General features: G+C 35.8%; 1 protein-coding gene across 3 annotated transcripts in view; it reads left to right on the top strand.

Annotated features, from left to right (window-relative positions):
• LOC131363544 (E3 ubiquitin-protein ligase rnf213-alpha-like) overlaps window positions 1–22,203 on the top strand; it is a 37,964-nt gene that overhangs the window by 5,079 nt on the left and 10,682 nt on the right. For all 3 annotated transcript variants that reach the window (XM_058406182.1, XM_058406181.1, XM_058406183.1), the window contains 30 exons: window positions 1,519–1,725; window positions 2,042–2,234; window positions 2,520–2,575; window positions 2,838–3,000; window positions 4,972–5,121; window positions 5,201–5,299; window positions 5,402–5,524; window positions 5,618–5,807; window positions 5,965–6,138; window positions 6,268–6,420; window positions 6,992–7,617; window positions 7,757–7,916; window positions 12,317–12,534; window positions 12,959–13,096; window positions 13,254–13,415; window positions 13,628–14,855; window positions 14,952–15,136; window positions 15,224–15,379; window positions 15,499–19,089; window positions 19,187–19,317; window positions 19,443–19,538; window positions 19,634–19,755; window positions 20,156–20,278; window positions 20,397–20,416; window positions 20,502–20,655; window positions 20,748–20,883; window positions 21,026–21,217; window positions 21,340–21,470; window positions 21,651–21,808; window positions 21,935–22,144. In XM_058406182.1, coding sequence (XP_058262165.1) covers window positions 1,519–1,725; window positions 2,042–2,234; window positions 2,520–2,575; window positions 2,838–3,000; window positions 4,972–5,121; window positions 5,201–5,299; window positions 5,402–5,524; window positions 5,618–5,807; window positions 5,965–6,138; window positions 6,268–6,420; window positions 6,992–7,617; window positions 7,757–7,916; window positions 12,317–12,534; window positions 12,959–13,096; window positions 13,254–13,415; window positions 13,628–14,855; window positions 14,952–15,136; window positions 15,224–15,379; window positions 15,499–19,089; window positions 19,187–19,317; window positions 19,443–19,538; window positions 19,634–19,755; window positions 20,156–20,278; window positions 20,397–20,416; window positions 20,502–20,655; window positions 20,748–20,883; window positions 21,026–21,217; window positions 21,340–21,470; window positions 21,651–21,808; window positions 21,935–22,144 — 9,445 coding nt within the window. The remainder of the gene's footprint in view (window positions 1–1,518; window positions 1,726–2,041; window positions 2,235–2,519; window positions 2,576–2,837; window positions 3,001–4,971; window positions 5,122–5,200; window positions 5,300–5,401; window positions 5,525–5,617; window positions 5,808–5,964; window positions 6,139–6,267; window positions 6,421–6,991; window positions 7,618–7,756; window positions 7,917–12,316; window positions 12,535–12,958; window positions 13,097–13,253; window positions 13,416–13,627; window positions 14,856–14,951; window positions 15,137–15,223; window positions 15,380–15,498; window positions 19,090–19,186; window positions 19,318–19,442; window positions 19,539–19,633; window positions 19,756–20,155; window positions 20,279–20,396; window positions 20,417–20,501; window positions 20,656–20,747; window positions 20,884–21,025; window positions 21,218–21,339; window positions 21,471–21,650; window positions 21,809–21,934; window positions 22,145–22,203) is intronic.

Here is a 22,203-nt window from a genome sequence, read left to right as displayed (position 1 = left end):
GTTAATTTTCAGTTAATGGGATTGCAGTGACTTTGACCGTGGCATGAATGTTGGTAATGGACAGATTTTACAAACTGCTTATCTCCTGGAATTTTCACTTACAAAACTCGGAAGTTTAATGGTACAAGCAAAAAGCACATCCATTGAATGTCAGTCCTGCAGGCAGAAATATGTTCTTGATGAGAGTGGTCAGAATGGTCCCTGCTGACAGGGAGGTTACAATAACTCAATTAACTAGTCTTTATAAACATGATGAGCAGAAAATATGTCACAGAATGCACATATCAAAATTGAGGTAAGTGGGCTTACATAGCAGAAGACCACTTTAGGGTCCATTCATGGCCATCTAGAGAAGGAAATTAAAACTACAGTAAGCAAAGGTGGCTCAAAACTGAACAGACTTAGTTTGGAAAAACACTGATATTTTTTTTTTCAATTTTCAACTGTCCAGTTTCAGTGAGCCATGCGTAGAACTGTAGCCTTGAATTATGTTCTTGTCTGGCAAGAGTAGAACCTGATATGGTCTTCTGCTGTTCTATCCCATCTGCCTCAAGGTTTGATGTGGATATTTGAGAACCTTCCTGTCAACAGGAACCAGTCTGGGCACTCTGATGCCATCTTCTCCTCAGACCTCTCTCAGATCATTCCTCTGCCCATACTCATTGCTTAATTTGTTTTGTTTTTCATTATATTTTATGTAAACTTTAGAGACTGTTATCATATTGTGTGATACTCCCAGAATATCTTTAAATACCAGTTTCCCACTCTCTGGCACCAACAACCATATCATGTTCAAAGTCACTGCATTCTGATGTTTGATATCGACATTAACTGTAGCTCTTGATCTGTTTCTGCATGATTCTATTTATTGTGTGGTGTATACATATACAAACCAGGCATGACATTATGAGCAGTGAGAGGTGAAGTGAATAACACTGATTATCTCCTCATCATGGCACCTGTTAGTGGGTGGGATATATTAGGCAGCAAGTGAACATTTTGTCCCCAAAGTTGATGTGTTAGAAGCAGGAAAAATGGGCAAGCCTAAGGATTGAGTAGGAGTGAGGAGTAAGGAGTGAGGAGTAAGGAGTGGAGTAGGAGTAAGGAGTGAGTTTGACAAGGGTCAAATTGTGATGGCTAGACCACTGGATCAGCGGATCTCCAAAACTGTAGCTCTTGTGGGGTGTTCCTGGTCTGCAGTGGTCAGTATCTATCAAAAATGTCCTTTAAGAATTCTTTAAGTTCTGTAAGTTATAGGACTTAAAGGATTTGCTACTAACATCTTGGTAGTCCAGATACCACAGCACACCTTAAGGGATCTAGTGGAGTCCATGCCTTGATGGGTTAGGGCTGTTTAATCAGCAAAAGGGGTACCAACACAATATTAGGCAGGTTGTGTTAGTCATAATGTTGTGCCAAATCGGTATGCACATTGTCATATTCTCCTCACACGCGTTAGGTATATTTGTTGCTCTCTTAATTATTTAATAGACAAACTTGTTTTGTTTTTTTTAACAGGGTTGCAGATACAGTCAGAAAGTTTTGTCACATTTCACTGAGCAGAAAAATTACCAACTGGATTCTTGTTCTTCCTTTTCTGCATTTTTTGGAAAGAGACAGCAAACCATTTGAGCCAAATATGAACATTGCTGGACAAGAGTTTGAGGTTTGGGCAGGTCTTAAAAGGTTCAGAAATCCTTTTGTTACTGACTCACAACACTCAAGGTAATTGTTTTACTTGACAAATCTTCATGAATGTGTTTAATCATATGTTTATATCATAATAGCATCATTTATGTATTTCCTTGTTATGTTTTATTGCTAATTTAATCTAAGCAACAGGTTAGTGCACTATTACAAGAAACACAGGGCAAAGATTCATTAAATAATAGATAATGTGTTTATAGCACTTGAACTATTTCAAGTGCTTGGTGAAGACCTTAACTCATTTTCCGGATATTCTACAAGATGGAATGAAAAAATGTAAGACTTAATATTGTTCCTTTACAATAAACAGCTCTCTGTTTCCCCTCATTTACAGGGCGCTTTTGAAGGTTATGGAGAACCATAAATATCTGCTTGTCATAGATCAGTTACTCGTCCGTTCCTGGATGTGTGTGTTGGGTTTGAATAATTTGCCGGAATATACCACATTGTCTTCTGTGAATATCCTGGATGTTTTGGTCATGCTAAACTACAGATTGGACAATAAAGAGTTGCAACATGACAAAGAGGTAAAGTAAATCTCAGACTTACTCTGTTTGTTTAGTTTATCTTACCATGCATAAATATTGAGTCTTTCAATTAAAACAGTGGGACTGTCAATATGTAGAAATAGTGGCATGCTGTCTGTGCATATTATTCCAGACACACATTTGTGACAGTTTGATGACTGTCCTAGTACTGATTAATGACCTAATAATTAACCTAATATTTTATGAAGCTATTTTTTAAAAAGTTTTCCTCAGAATTAAGTGAATAAGAAAGCATTTTGATTGATGTTTACATGTATTTCACAGGGCCTGATGCGGTTGTTTTCAGATCTCCCTGCTAGAATAAAAAGCCAAAAGTTCAGGTATCAATAATGAGCTCCTTAAAATACATTAGACAACCTTGAGAATTTTTATATAACACTTCTGCACTAGCATGTAAATGATAACCTATTTCCAAATGCAATTCATTTGAGTGATGGATTTGCATGCTCCCCAAATGCCTTACATTATATGTCCTGCTCCCCAAAATGCCTTATATTGTTACTGTATGTCCTTATATATTTCCATATGTTACTGACAAGAAATAAAAATTAGACAATAAGTAACCTCATTTATATTTATCAGGTTTGAAGACAAAAACTTTGGTGAACTTTGCCTGACGAAGTGTTTCACTCTTCTGGCTAAAGTTTGTCAACATTACAAGCATGCACATACTTCTGAAGTTCCTCTGGAGTGCTTGAAACTTTTCAGTCTGATCATGGATCTGAAAGGATATCTCACTGAAAAGGTAATAATTTTCCAAAATATTTTCCAAATGATCAAATTATTTATTTTCCAAAATATATATTAAAAATGTAAAAGAATTTTGTTTTTATTTCCTTACTCGGTGTATGTGATAGTAACTTGTCTCAAGTTAACTAAGTTCTTCAAGCTGGTGTATTCTTATCACTTCACAGCACCCAGTGCAATGTACACATTTTCATATTATGGTAACTAATATGTTAGCTCACATGTCAGTTTAGTGTTTTTTGAAACTGCATTTGTTATTATATATAATTGCGCACATGGTAGTCTTGTGCAATATATCAATTTTATCATCCCTGCGCGACCTTTAAACTGGTACGATATCCTGTGATGTTTATTGTCATTTATTTTACATTAGTGGACATATGAATATTGCACATTTTGTGTCAGAGCTTTGCTATGCTATGCTAGACAACAAATATTGCTGTCTTGTTGAACTGCATTATGGCTATTGTAGTATTGGGAAATGGTTGAAACTGTGAGTGTGTGTGAGTTGCAGGGAAATTTTATTTTTTATAAATCTGCTAGCTTGCATTTTTTTTTTGTCTGTGGAAGTAAAACTGACTAGAATAAATGGCATCCATTCAGTAGCACTCTCTGACTCATCACTGTGAAGGGAAAAGACCCATAAATATGGAAATTACCACAGAGCACAGAACATAATGCACTTTAATGCACTCTGTACCTCGAGGTCTCTGAACAGGAACGAAAGGGAACACTAGTACCAGTTATCACTCAAAAAAGATACCTAAAGTACAGTCTTTTTCTCTCCAATAAAAATGCAGATAAGTCAATCAAAATGTAAATGATTTGGGCAGGTGTTTTAACTCTCCAACATTAAGATCATGGAAGCCATGCACCCTTCCCCAAACTAACTGCTCTCATCTTGCAAGGAGATGCTCACATAGGCTCCCTATTTTTCTGCAGTGTTAAATGGAAAATATAAGGTTCATTTATGTGAAATAAAAACTAACATTATATACCAAATGAGGCTCAGGGAAATATTGTGCAGGATTATATTAACAGACATGAAAAAACTTCATGAAAAAAAGTTCCAAGCTATATAATATTTCTGGATGTTCATGTGCTCTATATATAATGCAAACAGGAAATGGAAAGACTAAACAAGGAGGAATATCTAAAACTCAGAAGTTGTGATTGATATAACAGAGTATGATTGACTTTAGCAACTTTAGACAAGTATATATTTAACATAAGGTTAAGTCTCAGAGAAAATGGATATAGATTGTGATCCAGGGTTAGAATTAAGTACCAAAATAGTTTAGGAACAATGCTATTAGCGATAATTAGCAGGTGATTAAATATTGTGTTTTGTCTTTTTTTCTTATCGGCTGTCTCTTACCCTACTAAACCTGAGCAATATTAACAGAAAAAGGGTTGGCCACCTGAACATTAGATCACCAATTAAAAGGAGTAAATAAAATTTGCTGTTGTCTTTTTTTTTAACTGTTTAATTCTGATCACTGCAGAATCAATTAACCTGACTTTTAGCAATTGCTACAGGCTCTGGCTACACAGTTAGTAATATTAGTATTGATCTTTAACAGGGTATTGATATTTTTTGTCTTTTCTAGGCTACTGGTTCTGTACATTGAAATGATTTATTATAATATTTCGAAATAAAAAATTGTGATAAATGATAAAACAATATTGCACAAAACAAGTACACAGTATGTCAGTTGAAAACACACAAGAAAGTGTTTTGCTGGAGAGCCAAAGAATGAAAATGTTGATTGAGTGTTTACATATGTACCTTTATTTGTACTTGTGCCACTTATAAGTCTACTTATTAACTTTAATGGTTTAGTCATTTGTTAGGTTGCACAGCCTCTTTTTGCATATGGTGGTATGGATTGAGGGGATTTGTTATTTTCCAGTCTCTTTAGTGCCAGGATTCTATTTCTTTATTTAACTACAAGTTGTTGTTTTAAAGGAATCAGCTGAGGCCCAGAGTGGGAAGAGCAAGGAGTTGTTTGAGCAGGCGGAAAAAACTATAAGAGAATGGCTCCGAAACGCCTTCTCTAATCGTTTACTGAACCACTCACACAGCTACTTAAGTTTCAATTTTGCCTGGGAACTTGAGGTAGGTAGTCTGTTCATTTCATATACATTGCTGACAAATTAAGAATATAGTTGTGATCTTGTGACTTTTTGATAAATAGGTGTGGAATAAGCTGATTTCACTGCCTTTTGCTAACAAGGAGTTTTGCTCAGAATGGAGTAAAACATTCTTAAATCAGTTTGAAGGAAAATTGAAACAGGTATGTAATTGCATAGCGTTTAATTCTTACAAAATATGTACAGAAAACCTGAATCCACGTTGCCACATGTTTACACACACCACACTATTTTACTGTCATTAGGAAAGGCCAATTCATCAGATTGAAATCTACTTCAACCAAGTAGAGGACTTGAACTCCAAGGTTCCATTATTAATTCCCTCTTTTGAAAACTGTGCATTAGAAGCTGTCACACCTGTGTGTCAGGTACTGATCTTATCCATTTCTTTAAAAGTGAAAGAAACACATTTCTCTACACAAATATGTGAGTTTAAAGTCATTCTTGTTTTCACAACTCAGAGTGGATCTGAGAAGCATTTGCTGGAGAATCTCAAAAACCGCGACTTAAGTAAGTTTGGAAAACTGGTATCTGAAATTGTACTAAAATCTTGGCCAAAGACTGAGGATGGAAAGTATCAAGATGGAGAGGAGCTGGTAATACAACATCTTCTGACGTGGCCTACAGCAAGTAAAATCTTTCAACTACAAGGTGTGAATTTAGAATGATACATGCTCCTACTTTGTTAGTCTTATTTATTTATTTATTTATTTATTTATTTATTTGTTTAGTTAGTTAGTTAGTTAGTTAGTTAGTTAGTTAGTTAGTTATTTTTTTGCACAATGTTTTAAATCGGGTTTTTCCTCAGGTGCAAATGGGAAACTCACTGATCAACTCTCAGACAAAGCCAAAGAGTTAATGGCCATAGCAGGCTCTGCATTCATCTGTGTCACACAACGATTTATCCAAGGAGATATTACAATAAAGGTCTTGAATCAGATCCTGGAGAGAGATGGTGCATTCATTGAGCTTCTACAGATTGGTAATCACTCAAACCTGACAGACAATAATTATTCAGCTTTATACAGTATATGCATGTTACCCCCGCTGAATGTAAGATATTAGTCAAGGTCTTTATTGTAATGAAATCTTAATATACACTTCCCCACAGATGCTTTGTGTGATGACGGTCGGTGCAAAGACAAAAGAGCTGTGAAAAATCTGCTTAGAAAAAGGCAAGAAGAAGTTGAGAACATCTACCAGGAAAAAGAGTTCATTGCATGCTTACTGCATGTGTGCTCCAAACTCCAAAACCATATCAAAGGTATTTTAATTGATAATTTATGTTATGTGTAGCTCCAGAACATACAAAGTGTAACAGGGTAGAACCTTGTGCAGAGGCAAGAGGACAAATTATTATTTAGTTAAAGACAGAAACAGAAATATGAGACTTCAAACACAAGTTGAATTCACTCCCTGCCACCAGCCTAAATCTTTTACTGCACAGTACTATCAATTAGTGAAGTAATGGCCAAGGTGTAGTTTAATAAGGCTCTGTATGTGAGAGGATCATCCATGAACCATGTTAGTTCCTGTTATCATTTACACTTGTGCCTTTGAGAGCCCTGGCAGTCATACTGACATTAAACCAATGTTACACTTTGTTAACACTGGAGACTCTTCATAAAATTCCATTTAAAAAGAGCATCTGTCAGACAAGTCCTTGAATAAGTACTATTCAGCTATACAACTATTCTATAGTTACTTCTGAAATTAATTATACAAATGATGCTATAGAAACTATAATAATAATAATAATAATAATAATAATAGCTTGAAGGCATGCAATTAATTTCTGTGGGATTTTGAAAAACATTTTTTTCAATAATTCACAGTTGATATTGCGGAGCTTGAAAAGAAACACATAGTGAATGTGGAGCAAATGTGCTTGGATGAATTCATGGAAGTTCATCAGCTTGATGAGAATTCTTCAGAAGTGACTGGAATGGTCACATATTTCAACCTGTGCGAGCTTACTAGAAAGATGGCAAAACGCCTGCATGATTTGAAAGACAGCTACATCTTTTCCATGTGCTGGGAGAACCAAGCCAAAGCACTCTCACAGACAGAGCAAGATGAGGATGATGGTGATGACACAGAGCCAATTAGAGATATGGTCCCATGCACTCTGGAGGATATCTATGCAAAAATATTTCAGCCTTGCGACACTCAGTACCAAAATATATACACTAGCTTGATGAATGGTTCTATAACTTTCAAGATGGTCGATAGCATCTTTGAGGTCTATAAGGGCAAATACAATGGTCTTCGAAAAGATCTGGAAATCATGTGCAAAATAAATCCTAGAGATAATAAGCGGTGGATTAAGGAAAGAATCCATCAAATCCAACAATACCATGAACTCCACTTAGCAGCAGAATCAGCTCAAGTAATCATGGATGTCAAGGAAACCCTATGCCCAGAAGGAGACTTCAAAATACTAAACAAACTGCTTGATGTTGTGAGTTATCAAAGCAAATCTATTAATGTGTAATATAATTCTGATTAAAGAATCTTTATGCTGAACATTATGTAAATATTGAATTTACGGGTAAAAGATACAGATGTGAAATGTAATTTAAATATTGTCTGTTTTTCAGAGTAAAGCTGACTTTAGGGAGACAATCTTAAATCAGATTGATGACAACTTAATAAATGCCAAAAAAGTATTGGCAGATATAACAGACAGTCGCAGACTGTGTCTTCAGGAGCTCTACCGTAGCAGAAACTTTGCTATGTGGGTCAAAGAGGCCTTGCCAGGTAAGTTCTTAACCTGAGGTTTAATCTGTAAATATAATATGGTTAGTATTAACAGACTGTAGTGCATTATACTATACTGTAACAGACAGTACTAACAGACTGTAGTGCATTATACTATACTGTAACAGACAGTACTAACAGGCTGTAGTGCATTATACTATACTATTGCAGACAGTATTAACAGACTGTAGTGCATTATACTATACTGTAACAGACAGTACTAACAGGCTGTAGTGCATTAAACTATACTGTAACAGACAGTACTAACAGGCTATAGTGCATTAAACTATACTGTAACAGACAGTACTAACAGGCTGTAGTGCATTAAACTATACTGTAACAGAAAGTACTGACAGGCTGTAGTGCATTATACTATATACTGTAACAGACAGTACTAACAGACTGTATTGCATTATATTATACTGTAACAGACAGTACTAACAGGCTATAGTGCATTATACTATACTGTAACAGACAGTACTAACAGGCTATAGTGCATTATACTATGTACTGTAACCGACAGTATTATCAGACTGTAGTGTATTATACTATACTGTAACAGACAGTACTGACAGGCTGTAGTGCATTATACTATACTGTAACAGACAGTACTGACAGACTGTATTGCATTATATTATACTGTAACAGACAGTACTAACAGACTGTAGTGTATTATACTATATACTGTAACAGACAGTACTAACAGGCTGTAGTGCATTATACTATACTGTAACAGACAGTACTAACAGGCTATAGTGCATTATACTATATACTGTAACCGACAGTATTATCAGACTGTAGTGTATTATACTATACTGTAACAGACAGTACTGACAGGCTGTAGTGCATTATACTATACTGTAACAGACAGTATTAACAGACTGTAGTACATTATACTATATACTGTAACAGACAGTATTAACAGACTGTAGTGCATTATATTATACTGGAACAGACAGTACTGACAGGTTGTAGTGCATTATACTATACTGTAACAGACAGTATTAACAGACTGTAGTACATTATACTATATACTGTAACAGACAGTACTAACAGACTGTAGTGCATTATATTATACTGTAACAGACAGTACTGACAGGTTGTAGTGCATTATACTATACTGTAACAGACAGTATTAACAGACTGTAGTACATTATACTATACTGTAACAGACAGTACTGACAGACTGTATTGCATTATATTATACTGTAACAGACAGTACTAACAGACTGTAGTGTATTATACTATATACTGTAACAGACAGTACTAACAGGCTGTAGTGCATTATACTATACTGTAACAGACAGTACTAACAGGCTATAGTGCATTATACTATATACTGTAACCGACAGTATTATCAGACTGTAGTGTATTATACTATACTGTAACAGACAGTACTGACAGGCTGTAGTGCATTATACTATACTGTAACAGACAGTATTAACAGACTGTAGTACATTATACTATATACTGTAACAGACAGTACTGACAGGCTGTAGTACATTATACTATATACTGTAACAGACAGTACTAACAGACTGTAGTGCATTATATTATACTGTAACAGACAGTACTGACAGGTTGTAGTGCATTATACTATACTGTAACAGACAGTATTAAGAGACTGTAGTACATTATACTATACTGTAACAGACAGTACTAACAGACTGTAGTGCATTAAACTATACTGTAACAGACAGTACTAACAGGCTATAGTGCATTAAACTATACTGTAACAGACAGTACTAACAGGCTGTAGTGCATTATACTATACTGTAACAGACAGTACTGACAGGCTGTAGTGCATTATACTATATACTGTAACAGACAGTACTAACAGACTGTATTGCATTATATTATACTGTAACAGACAGTACTAACAGACTGTAGTGTATTATACTATATACTGTAACAGACAGTACTAACAGGCTGTAGTGCATTATACTATATACTGTAACCGACAGTATTATCAGACTGTAGTGAATTATACTATACTGTAACAGACAGTACTGACAATCTGTAGTGCATTATACTATATACTGTAACAGACAGTATTAACAGACTGTATTGCATTATATTATACTGTAACAGACAGTACTAACAGACTGTAGTGTATTATACTATATACTGTAACAGACAGTACTAACAGACTATAGTGTATTATACTATATACTGTAACAGACAGTACTGACAGGCTGTAGTGCATTATACTATATACTGTAACAGACAGTACTGACAGGCTGTAGTGCATTATACTATACTGTAACAGACAGTACTAACAGACTGTAGTGTATTATACTATGCTGTAACAGACAGTACTAACAGACTGTAGTGCATTATACTATACTGTAACAGACAGTACTAACAGGCTGTAGTGCATTAAACTATACTGTAACAGACAGTACTGACAGGCTGTAGTGCATTAAACTATACTGTAACAGACAGTACTAACAGGCTGTAGTGCATTAAACTATACTGTAACAGACAGTACTGACAGGCTGTAGTGGATTATACTATACTGTAACAGACAGTACTGACAGGCTGTAGTGCATTATACTATATACTGTAACAGACAGTACTAACAGACTGTATTGCATTATATTATACTGTAACAGACAGTACTAACAGACTGTAGTGTATTATACTATATACTGTAACAGACAGTACTAACAGGCTGTAGTGCATTATACTATACTGTAACAGACAGTACTAACAGACTGTAGTGGATTATACTATACTGTAACAGACAGTACTGACAGACTGTAGTGTATTATACTATATACTGTAACAGACAGTACTAACAGGCTGTAGTGGATTATACTATACTGTAACAGACAGTACTGACAGGCTGTACTGCATTATACTATATACTGTAACAGACAGTATTATCAGACTGTAGTGTATTATACTATACTTTAACAGACAGTACTGACAGGCTGTAGTGCATTATACTGTATACTGTAACAGACAGTACTAACAGGCTGTAGTGTATTATACTATACTGTAACAGACAGTACTGACAGGCTGTAGTGCATTATACTATATACTGTAACAGACAGTACTAACAGACTGTAGTGTATTATACTTTATACTGTAACAGACAGTACTAACAGACTGTAGTGCATTATACTATACTGTAACAGACAGTACTAACAGGCTGTAGTGCATTATACTATACTGTAACAGACAGTACTAACAGGCTATAGTGCATTATACTATATACTGTAACAGACAGTACTAACAGGCTGTAGTGCATTATACTATACTGTAACAGACAGTACTAACAGGCTATAGTGCATTATACTATATACTGTAACAGACAGTATTATCAGACTGTAGTGTATTATACTATACTGTAACAGACAGTACTGACAGGCTGTAGTGCATTATACTATACTGTAACAGACAGTACTAACAGGCTATAGTGCATTATACTATATACTGTAACAGACAGTATTATCAGACTGTAGTGTATTATACTATACTGTAACAGACAGTACTGACAGGTTGTAGTGCATTATACTACACTGTAACAGACAGTATTAACAGACTGTAGTACATTATACTATATACTGTAACAGACAGTATTAACAGACTGTAGTACATTATACTATATACTGTAACAGACAGTATTATCAGACTGTAGTGTATTATACTATACTGTAACAGACAGTACTGACAGGTTGTAGTGCATTATACTACACTGTAACAGACAGTATTAACAGACTGTAGTACATTATACTATACTGTAACAGACAGTATTAACAGACTGTAGTGCATTATATTATATTGTAACAGACAGTACTGACAGGTTGTAGTGCATTATACTATACTGTAACAAACAGTATTAACAGACTGTAGTACATTATACTATATACTGTAACAGACAGTACTAACAGACTGTAGTGTATTATACTATATACTGTAACAGACAGTACTAACAGGCTGTAGTGCATTATACTATACTGTAACAGACAGTACTAACAGATAGTGTCATTTTTTATCTATTTATATTATCAAATTGGAATGTGTTATCTGCACCCTGGTTTATAATGTACACTGTAAAATCGTAGGCTGATTAAATCATGGGAATTTTTCTCCGTCTTTTTAAATCTATCATGATACATTTTGGATATTGAACTCAAGTTTCTATATTAAAAATATGAAACTTAAAGTAATCCATTTACTTGGCTAAAACATATTCACTTAGCTTTCCTTTCTATTGTCTTTTGCCTTAAATGTAGATTTTTACTTTTACATCTCAAGGTTTTTGTTCAGCAATTGCACCTTTTACTACATCTGAGCTCAGATATCAGATATCACTCAATTGTTAAATAATTTTAGATTAGTACTAATTTGTACTATTTTTTTAACTATTAAAAACTCTTTGATATTCACAGATATCAGTCAGCTTATAGTGTTTGTTGATCTTGCAACAATCTCTGCTGGAGAGAATGCCATGGATGTCGATCGCGTGGCCTGTTTTCATGATGTCGTGCAAGGATATTCTTCCATTCTTTATGGGCTAAATGTTGATTCTGATTTTGATGCTTTTAAGAAAGCCCTAGAAAAACTGTGGAAAGCCCTGGAAAGTGACAGCAACATTGCAAAAAAGCTGGTATGCAATGTGGTTGTTTTTTTTAGGTTACTTTTGCCGGTAATGGGAAATATGTGCTCTGCCTGTGTTGCCAGTAATGGGAAATATGTGCTCTGCCTGTGTTTGTAGTAAATCAATACCTTCATTGGTTTCTAAGTATTATCTGACTTTTTCAGTTAATAAATATGTTATTAACATATTATGGAATATGAAAGTAATATGAAATCAGTGTGAAACCATGTACATCACAATATAATTTAAAAGTATTTTGAATTCAAAAGTTAATAATCAGTCAACAATAATAATAAAGTTAGTAAATTCAATAAAATGCTACAAAGTCAGAGATTTCTTTGCTTATGGGTCAGTCATTGAATAGAATTGTAAATACCATCATATATGTTTGGATTTAAGAAATTTATGCATTTCATCTACTGTTTCTAAACAGAGAGATACTGCTCGACACTTGGATTGGCTAAAGTCAGTGAAGGAGAGTCATGGCTCGGTGGAATTGTCCTCCCTTTCTTTTGCCACAGCCATAAATGAAAGAGGAGTGTATTCCATCACTGCACAAAACCAGAAAAAGGTTTATATTTATGTTACTTTGTGAATATGAATATGCATTTATTTGCTTTTAACTGGGTTGCATTTTTTTCTTTTAACAAAGTGTTTAATTAAATGCAGTGTTTGGAATATTATAAATATATTTGGACATATATACATAAATACATTTTCTTTAACAGATCAACATGGAAACTGCTCTAAAACTTTATGTTCCTGAGGGACATGGAAAAGAACAGGAGATACGCTGTTATTCTTTAGAAGATGTTAGAGATCTACAAAACAAACTCATGCTTATGTCTGGGAAGGCGGAGCACAACAATGAGGTTGAATATTTCACTGAGGTAAAAAATATATATCTATATATCTATATCTATATCTATATATCTATATCTATCTATCTATCTATCTATCTATCTATCTATCTATCTATCTATCTATCTATCTATCTATCTATCTATCTATATATATGTTTGCCTTTGTCAGATATTTGTCACGCCTAGGAGCTGCTTGTTGGCTGCCTCTGATGCCATAAAATTTTCTCTTTGTTCCTAAGGTTTTTGACCATGTTCAGAGACTAGCTGGGATATTTCTTGAGCTTCTTTCTGCTGGAAACCCCTTATTCAGGCACTGGGAAGCAAAAATCAACTGCTTGGATCATCTCACCAATCAAAATATTAGTATAGCCTTTAATTTGAGTAGCATTCCTGAAAAAATAGCAATAGATGGTAATGTTGTTGAACAACTACCCAAACTTTGCAAAAAAATGGAAAGGTACCTAAGTGACTGGAGGAAGTTTATGGAAAAACAGAGGTCTGAGAACTACTTCCTCAATTATTACACCGCTGAGCAAATTGTCTATCTTTGTGAACAGCTGTCTTTGAAACATTTAAATGAAGACTTAGATGAGTGTGCATTGATGATGCTGTCTTTTATCAACCCCAAGTGTTCTACATCTACTGTGTGGAAAACATGGAACCTTGTATTTCAAGATTCACAATCTGAGGAGGATTTAAATATAAGTGTGCAAGATGTCTCTGACAAAGATTTTGGATTAGGTAAATTAGATTTCATTTGGGATAAGTATATCACAGATATGAAGACCTTCCTGCCAGATACACTGGATATCTCAGGGTTAGGGAAACTTCTTGAGAGGCTGAACAATAAGTGGAATTTTGAGGATGATGAGGAAGAGGATGACCAAGAAGATTTCATGTCTTTACACCCAGATGAAGAACAGAATATGATTAGGCGAGAGTTGCCAAAAGGGCTGATGTTGGGTCGTCCCAATCTCATAGTTTGCCCTAAAGAAGAAATCCTGACAACTTGTATCAGTGTTTACTCTGCCAGCGAATATGCCCCACTGCCATCATACGATGAAGTCCTACTGTGCAGTTCAACCACTCCGTGCGAGCATGTGGAACTTTTTCTAAGACGTTGCCTTGATGCTGGAAATATCAGCAAGAAGATCTACACCCTGTTATATGCTGATCTCTTGAGTTATGAAGTCAGTTATGCTGTGGAGCAGTTGTTTCACAAACTTCATTCTGGATCAAGAAAGGATTACAAACTTGTGATTATTTGTAGTTTGGAGCAAGAACATGCTTACATCCCTTCAGCATTTAGTCATTACAAGCTGCACATAGTGCCAAGAGAATCCTTAGAGAGACTACAAATGTATCTTTGCAGACACTATACAGTGCCAGCAGAACAGTCTAGCGCAGCTACTGTATTCAAAGACAGACAATGTGTTGGAATTGTGTCATCAAAACGAGCAGGAGTTGGTGAGTAATAGAAAACTGTAAAATTGTTCATCATTAGTTTAATATAGTTTTGTAAAATTGAATAAAAACATCCAAATATTTTGCTGGTTATTTCAGGAAAATCCTTGTATGTTCAGAGGCTTTATGAAAGGCTTGAGGCATACGAAAGACCTGGAACTTCAAATCTTAAGTGCATTCGCTTAACTGAGCCTGTAGTTAATGAAAGTGTTATCCTTCATTCACTGCTTAACACACAAAACCAGAATGGACTTGTGATCTTTCATATTGATGTTACAACAGCGGTAAGCATTTAGTTCTATGAAACTCAGAAAGAATGGTTGCAAAATATTTACATGTAAATATTTTGATTAATTGCTCTGTTTTTTTAGGTGCAAAAAGGATTGCATGAGTTTTTATTTAAACTCTTAGTACTTGGCTATCTAATGGATACTGAAGGACGTATGTGGAAACGTAGCAGCCAGCACTTGTATGTCATTGAGATGTTAGAACACACCACAGAATTTCGAAGATCTGTTTCAAGAACAGTAAGTGTTTTTTTTTGTTTGTTTTTTTTTTACTATTTTTTTCTTAATTATTAAAATTATTCAATACTTTGTTTTGAAATAGGAGCGCCTTTATGATATTAATATATTTTCATTCACAGGAATCAAAGACAGCATTCACTGAAGTTTTCCCTAAAGTGCAATGCAGACCACCTAAAGAAGTTTTGGAACTGGAAATGAGAGTAACAGATGATCCTAGCTTTGAGTTTGAAGATCCACTTATGGATGACGAGCATTTCAGAAGTGAGGCTTATCAGAGGCCTTATCAGTATTTGAAGCGCTTTCATGAAGGGATTGACCTTGACAACTTCACCTTCAGTGGAGTTGAAGGTTCCCATACAGAATGCCTTCAGATGTTGTTTTTTTACTGTGGAATTGTTGATCCATCATGGGCAGAGTTGAGGAACTTTGCATGGTTCCTTAACCTTCAGTTACAAGATTGTGAGACATCTATTTTCTGCAACATGGACATAGTTGGAGACACTCTGAGAGGTTTCAGAAAATTTGTGGTTGACTTCATGATTTTAATGGCCAAAGACTTTGCGACACCATCATTAAACATTTCGGATCAAAGTCTCGGAAGACAGCAAGTAGACCTAACTGATGCTAACGAGGAAGATCTGGCTCCATTTCGCATCAGGAAGAGATGGGAGACAGAGCCCCATCCATACATCTTTTTCAATGATGACCATGAAACCATGACCTTCATAGGATTCCACCTCAGGTTAAATAATGAGAATGGTGTTGATGCCTTTGATCCAGTGACTAACAGAGTCATAAGAAAGAATATTATGACAAAGATGCTCTATACTGGTCTCCAGCATAACAAGGTCCCTTTTAACATTAATTTTGATGACTTGCCGAGAAGTGACAAAATTGAGAATTTGTGCAGTGTTCTTGGTGTTAAATGGGCATTAGATCCTGATGAGACCTACCAGCTCACTATGGACAATATTTTAAAGATGATGGCAATTCACATGAGGTTTAGATGTGGCATTCCTGTCATTATCATGGGGGAAACTGGTTGTGGAAAGACAAGACTTATCAAATTCATGTGTGAGCTTCAAAGAAGTGGAATCCCAGCAGACAATATGAAATTGGTAAAGGTTCATGGTGGAACAACTCCTGATAACATTTACACAAAAGTACAAGAAGCTGAGACCATTGCATCCTTGAATAAAGAGAAACATGACCTTGATTCAGTAATTTTCTTTGATGAAGCCAATACTACTGACGCAATCAGCTGTCTGAAAGAAGTGCTTTGTGACAATTCTGTACAAGGGCAAAAACTTAAACCCCAAATTGGTCTACAGGTAATCGCAGCTTGCAATCCTTACAGAAAACACTCAGATGAGATGATTGAAAGGTTGGAAGGAGCAGGTTTGGGATACATTGTGAAAGCTAATCAGACACAAGATAAACTGGGCTCTATTCCTCTCCGTCAGCTGGTGTATAGAGTTCATGCATTGCCCCCAAGTATGGTTCCATTAGTGTGGGACTTTGGGCAGCTTGATGACAACACAGAAAAGATGTACATTCATCAAATTGTTAAGAGTGTAGTTGAAAACAATTCAGTTAATAAAGACTACATCAAGCTGATGACTGATGTCCTGTCTGCATCGCAGTGCTACATGCGGAAGAGCAAAGATGAATGTAGCTTTGTCAGTTTAAGAGATGTTGAACGTTGCATGCGAGTATTTGCATGGTTCTACACCAATTCCAAAATGTTTTTTGAAGAGTTGGGAGAGTTTTTGAAGAAGAAACAAAAACACTCAAAGCGTGGTATTGGTGAAACAATCTCTTTAGATGACAAAGATCCTGTTGAATGGGCTCTGTTGATGGCAGTGGCAGTGTGCTATCATGCATGCTTGGAGCGGAAAAAGGAATTTTGGACAAAACTCTGCAAATTTTTTCCAAGCTACAACAAATCCCAGAAAGTAAAGCAAGAAATCTCTCAAATACAAGACCTTCTTCTTCATGATGTACCCCTAGGTGGTACAATTGCTAAAAATAAGGCATTGAAAGAAAATGTGTTCATGATGGTGGTGTCCATTGAACTGCGAATTCCACTGTTCTTAGTTGGTAAGCCTGGGAGCTCAAAGTCTCTGGCAAAGACCTTAGTAGCAGATGCAATGCAAGGCCAAGCTGCACACTCTGAACTGTACAGGAAATTAAAACAGATTCACCTAACATCCTACCAATGCAGTCCACACTCAACTGCAGAGGGAATCATTAACACATTTAAACAGTGTGCTCGTTTTCAAGAGGGGAAAAATCTAAAAGAGTATGTCTCTGTTGTTGTGCTAGATGAGATAGGCCTAGCTGAAGACTCCCCAAAAATGCCTCTCAAAACCCTTCATCCCTTATTGGAAGAAGGTTGCATTGATGATGACCCACTACCCCATAAAAAGGTTGGGTTTATTGGCATCTCCAACTGGGCTTTGGATCCAGCTAAAATGAATAGGGGAATCTTTGTCTCCCGAGGGGACCCAGATGAGAATGAACTCATTGAAACAGCCACTGGAATTTGTTCTTTGCAACCAGTCATTCTGGAAAACATCAAGCATCTTTTCCAGCCTTTGGCAGTTGCCTACCTAAAAATCTGCAGCACACAAGACAAAGGATTTTTTGGATTACGTGATTACTACAGCTTAATCAAGATGCTATATGGTGTTTCCAAAGATTCTAATCCTTCTGCAGAGCAAATTGTTCATGCGGTCTTGAGAAATTTCAGTGGCTTAGATAACGTGGATGCTTTGAAAATCTTTGCCAAAAAGCTTCACATAAAACCTTGCATGGACAATCTCAGTACTATCAATTTGGTAAGGCAAAACATCACTGGCAAAGCTCAGAATGAGGACTGTCGCTACCTTCTTATACTAACCAAGAACTTTGCAGGCCTTCAAATTCTTCAGCAAAATATCTTCATGGATAACAATCTTCCAGAGATCATCTTTGGTTCAAGCTTTCCTAAAGATCAGGAGTACACACAAGTCTGTAAGAATATCAACCGTGTGAAGATCTGCATGGAAACTGGCCAGACTGTTGTGCTTTTGAACCTTCAAAATCTTTACGAAAGTCTCTATGATGCATTAAACCAGTACTATGTTTTCCTGGGTGGTCAGAAATATGTTGATCTTGGTCTTGGGACACACCGTGTAAAGTGCAGAGTGCACGAAAACTTCCGACTTATTGTCATTGAGGAGAAAGACGTGGTCTACAAACAATTCCCCATTCCATTAATTAACAGACTCGAAAAACACTACCTTGACCTCAACAGTGTCCTAATGAATAGTAAGAAAGAAACTGTCACTCAACTACAGAGCTGGGTCGAACGATTTGTGGCTTCAAAAAGTCAGCATTCCAGTTCACACAAATACTTGCCTCAAGATGTTTTCATTGGTTACCATTCGGATACTTGTTCCTCTGTGATACTACAAGTAGTGGAGAAACTGAGAGATGAAACTGAGGATGCGGACGTCCAAAACCTACTGTTAAATGAAGCCAAGCATGTGTTACTGAACTGTGCCACCCCAGATTCTGTGGTACGGTTGGAGTATACCGATTTGCCAGATGCAGAGACAGAGCAACTGTTCAGTACATACTTTAAGGAACAGAAACACCACTCTCTTGCAGAATTCATTGCCTTTCATATCCCAAAGGGACATTGGAGCCAATACATTTTTACAGAGGTAGGATTTTCCATTTTTTCCATGTGCTATATTTTATTTTATTTAAAAATGGGTTTTAGTGAAGAATATTCACTATTGTTTTATGTGCTTTGTGAAGGTTACAACTTTTTCAAGGTTGTTGACTGCTGCAGATATTAAGCAGCTTAAGCAGAAAACAGGGATTAACAACATTGATCTCCTGTCACTGCGACAGTTTGAGACAGAATTTTCCTTCCTCAAAAAAATAAGGTATAAATTTGTCCCTCAGCTATTTCCACTCACTATGGATAATATTACCCACTATGGTTAGATACCAAAAAGAAAAAAAATATTATTTTTTATTGGTGTTCTTTGTTTTGGAATGGTCTTTTCAGGCAGTTCCTAGACACACAGTGTACAGATAAGATTCTTCTAGTTCAAATGGATTTTGGGGATGATTCAGCAAGTGCAAATCTTCTTGCATCTGCCAGGTATGTGGTATATTGCCTGACATATACTGATTACCATATACTACACAGAGAGATTAATATGTTTAATTGTAAAAAACTATTGGGTTTCCATGCAGGTACTCATCCATGAATGAAATCATCCGATCTAAACAAGTAGATGAATGCAGGGTGTTTGTGTATTTCATCATCAAACTACCAAGAATGGAGGGTGGAACCTTCTACACTGGATTTCATGGAGGTTAATTTATTTTTACCTAATATTTACTATTAAACATGTTGAAACATTTACTCAGTGCTCACATTATTACGTTAATAATCTCAATAGACTTTAATTTGCATAGTTTTTAAACCTTCCTCTCTCCATCAGTGGAACACTTTTAAACACCACAATGAGAATAGACAAGCAGTCAAAATATTCAGTCGACAGTGGTTCTTTGGTCTCAAACTGAACTCCTTGGTTTAATTAAAACATATTATAAAGTATGTAAATATAAACAAGTGAGCTGCCTTGTAGCTAAAGCTGTCAGAGCTGCTAAAATTGTAGATTAACAAAGTAGATATATCTGATGCATATATAAATATGGACACTTTTGTGAGTGTATTATATCAAATCAAATTATACCCATCTTTTTTTATAGGGCATTGGATGTCAGTTCACATTGATGACCTCAGAAGTTCTCAAGAGATTGTATCAGATGTCCGGAATCTGAGAAATGTATCTATTTGTGAGCTCTTTGAGGAAACTACAAACGAAACTTCTGGTATTATTCCATAGAAATGTTCAGAATCATAATTTGAATATGAAAGTTTCTTTAATTTTTTTTTAAAAAGATTCTTCAATCTTTAATTGTTGTATTTGTTGCTGTTTTGTTCTTACAGAAGAACATTCTGATGATTCAGTAAGTAGAGCATCATTGTAATAAATAGTATTCATTATTTGTTTAAGCCATAATCAAGGCTATATCATCACTAATTGTATTTTAGACATTGGAGAAAGTGTTTGATACAACAGCACTGCTGCGCAGTTGTATCCAGAGTTCTGTGGGCATGCTAAGGGATGTTGAAGATGGAGGAACTCTTAGCACAAGAAGGGTGGACATTTTGCTTATACTCTTAGACAACAGCGACCAACTGAATGGTTTGTCTTTTCTTTTTTTTAGCTGGTTTTCTGTTGCATATTGGTGAGGAATTTCATCATTTTAATAAAGAATGTTTTCTCCTATGTAATAGTTATGTTCATGGAGATATTGAAAACGCGTCTTCATCTCTTGTTGAAAATTCGTGAGGAGAATGCTGATATGCCGAAAAACTGGGTGTCCAGGGAAGCATTAAATATTGATGCTCTACAAGAGGGAGGAACCTTTAAGTAAGCACACACTGTTGAGGAACAGAATGTTTTTATGAATGTCACATTTTACTTATAGAGCAACTGTTTTATTTGTGATTACACGTTTAATGTACAGTACTGTTTTAATTTTAATGCTTTTTTTGTGAATATTTGTTGATAGACACACCCTGTGGCGCAGAGTACAGGCAGTGATCATTCCTTTCCTGGCACAGCTGATTTCTGTCATCGACCGTAACTGCAATCTGGACCTTCTGCTTGACACAAACAGCGAGGATGAAGTAAAAAATCTATGGCTTCTCATTTTTGACAACAAAGCAGTGCTGGATATACCATACATCCAAACTAGGCAAATGTAAGTCACCTTAATTATTCACTGTGTTGTATAAATGTATGTTAATTAAACTACCAAATCAGTGCTGTACATCTTGTTATCACTGCCATGAATTTACAAAAAGGTTAAATGTTTGTGCATAGCTCTGAGCCACAGACCATCCAGATCCAAAGCCATATGTCCGGAGGAAGAACTATGTCCTGCACTATGCCCTTTAGCTGGAGGATTAAAGATCTGTTAGATGACCTCTGGGAGCACACCTTACAGAAAGAGGGTGACTGTCTTTTCATATGTATCATATCTTAAAGTTATTGAATGCTGAAAACACAATGCCTAAAATCTGTGCACTGCTGCCACTTGTTTGGCTGATTGGATAATTCCATGAGCAAATGTGGATGTGTTCCTAATTAAGTGATTAACAATATTATAAACAGAGATTTTTCCCTCCCCATAGATCAATCCCACAAGCAGTTTGAGGAGGTCTTCAAGCGAACTGTTCTAGGCGAATATTTTGAAAGTGTGGACAAAAAAATGCAGAAAGAATTTTTCCAAAGATATCTTCAAGATTTTGTTGCTTTAACGATGAAAGTGTCATCTGTTGGTGAACAACAAGTAAGCTTATTCAGTGTTTAGGTTTTATTATTTTTAATAGATGTTAATAACACATTCTGTAAGGTTAAACTGTTCTTATATAAACTATATTATATTATATAGTGACTTTATAATTGGCTCTTCTAGTTGCTGTGTGCAGCCATGACAAGCTGTGTGCATGAGCTGTGCAGGAGGCGAGGCAGCTCAGTGGAAAATGAACTCTCCTTGCCACTGGTCCACTCCGCTTATCACGAGTTCCAGAAACGACTGCAGAATTTCTCCAGGATGATATCCATCCTGCCTCAAGTGGTCCTGTCTTTACAAGGAAATCCGCATGTGATGCAAACAACTGAAATGGTATTGTCTAGTATCTAGTTTCAACTTTCTCAATAAGACCTCTGTCATGGTTTATTCTT

This window comes from Hemibagrus wyckioides, linkage group LG13, assembly GCF_019097595.1.
Source record: "Hemibagrus wyckioides isolate EC202008001 linkage group LG13, SWU_Hwy_1.0, whole genome shotgun sequence".
In the NCBI taxonomy this organism is placed as follows: domain Eukaryota; kingdom Metazoa; phylum Chordata; class Actinopteri; order Siluriformes; family Bagridae; genus Hemibagrus; species Hemibagrus wyckioides.
Note: the sequence above shows the minus strand (reverse complement) of the source record. Positions and strands in the feature narration are given on the sequence as shown.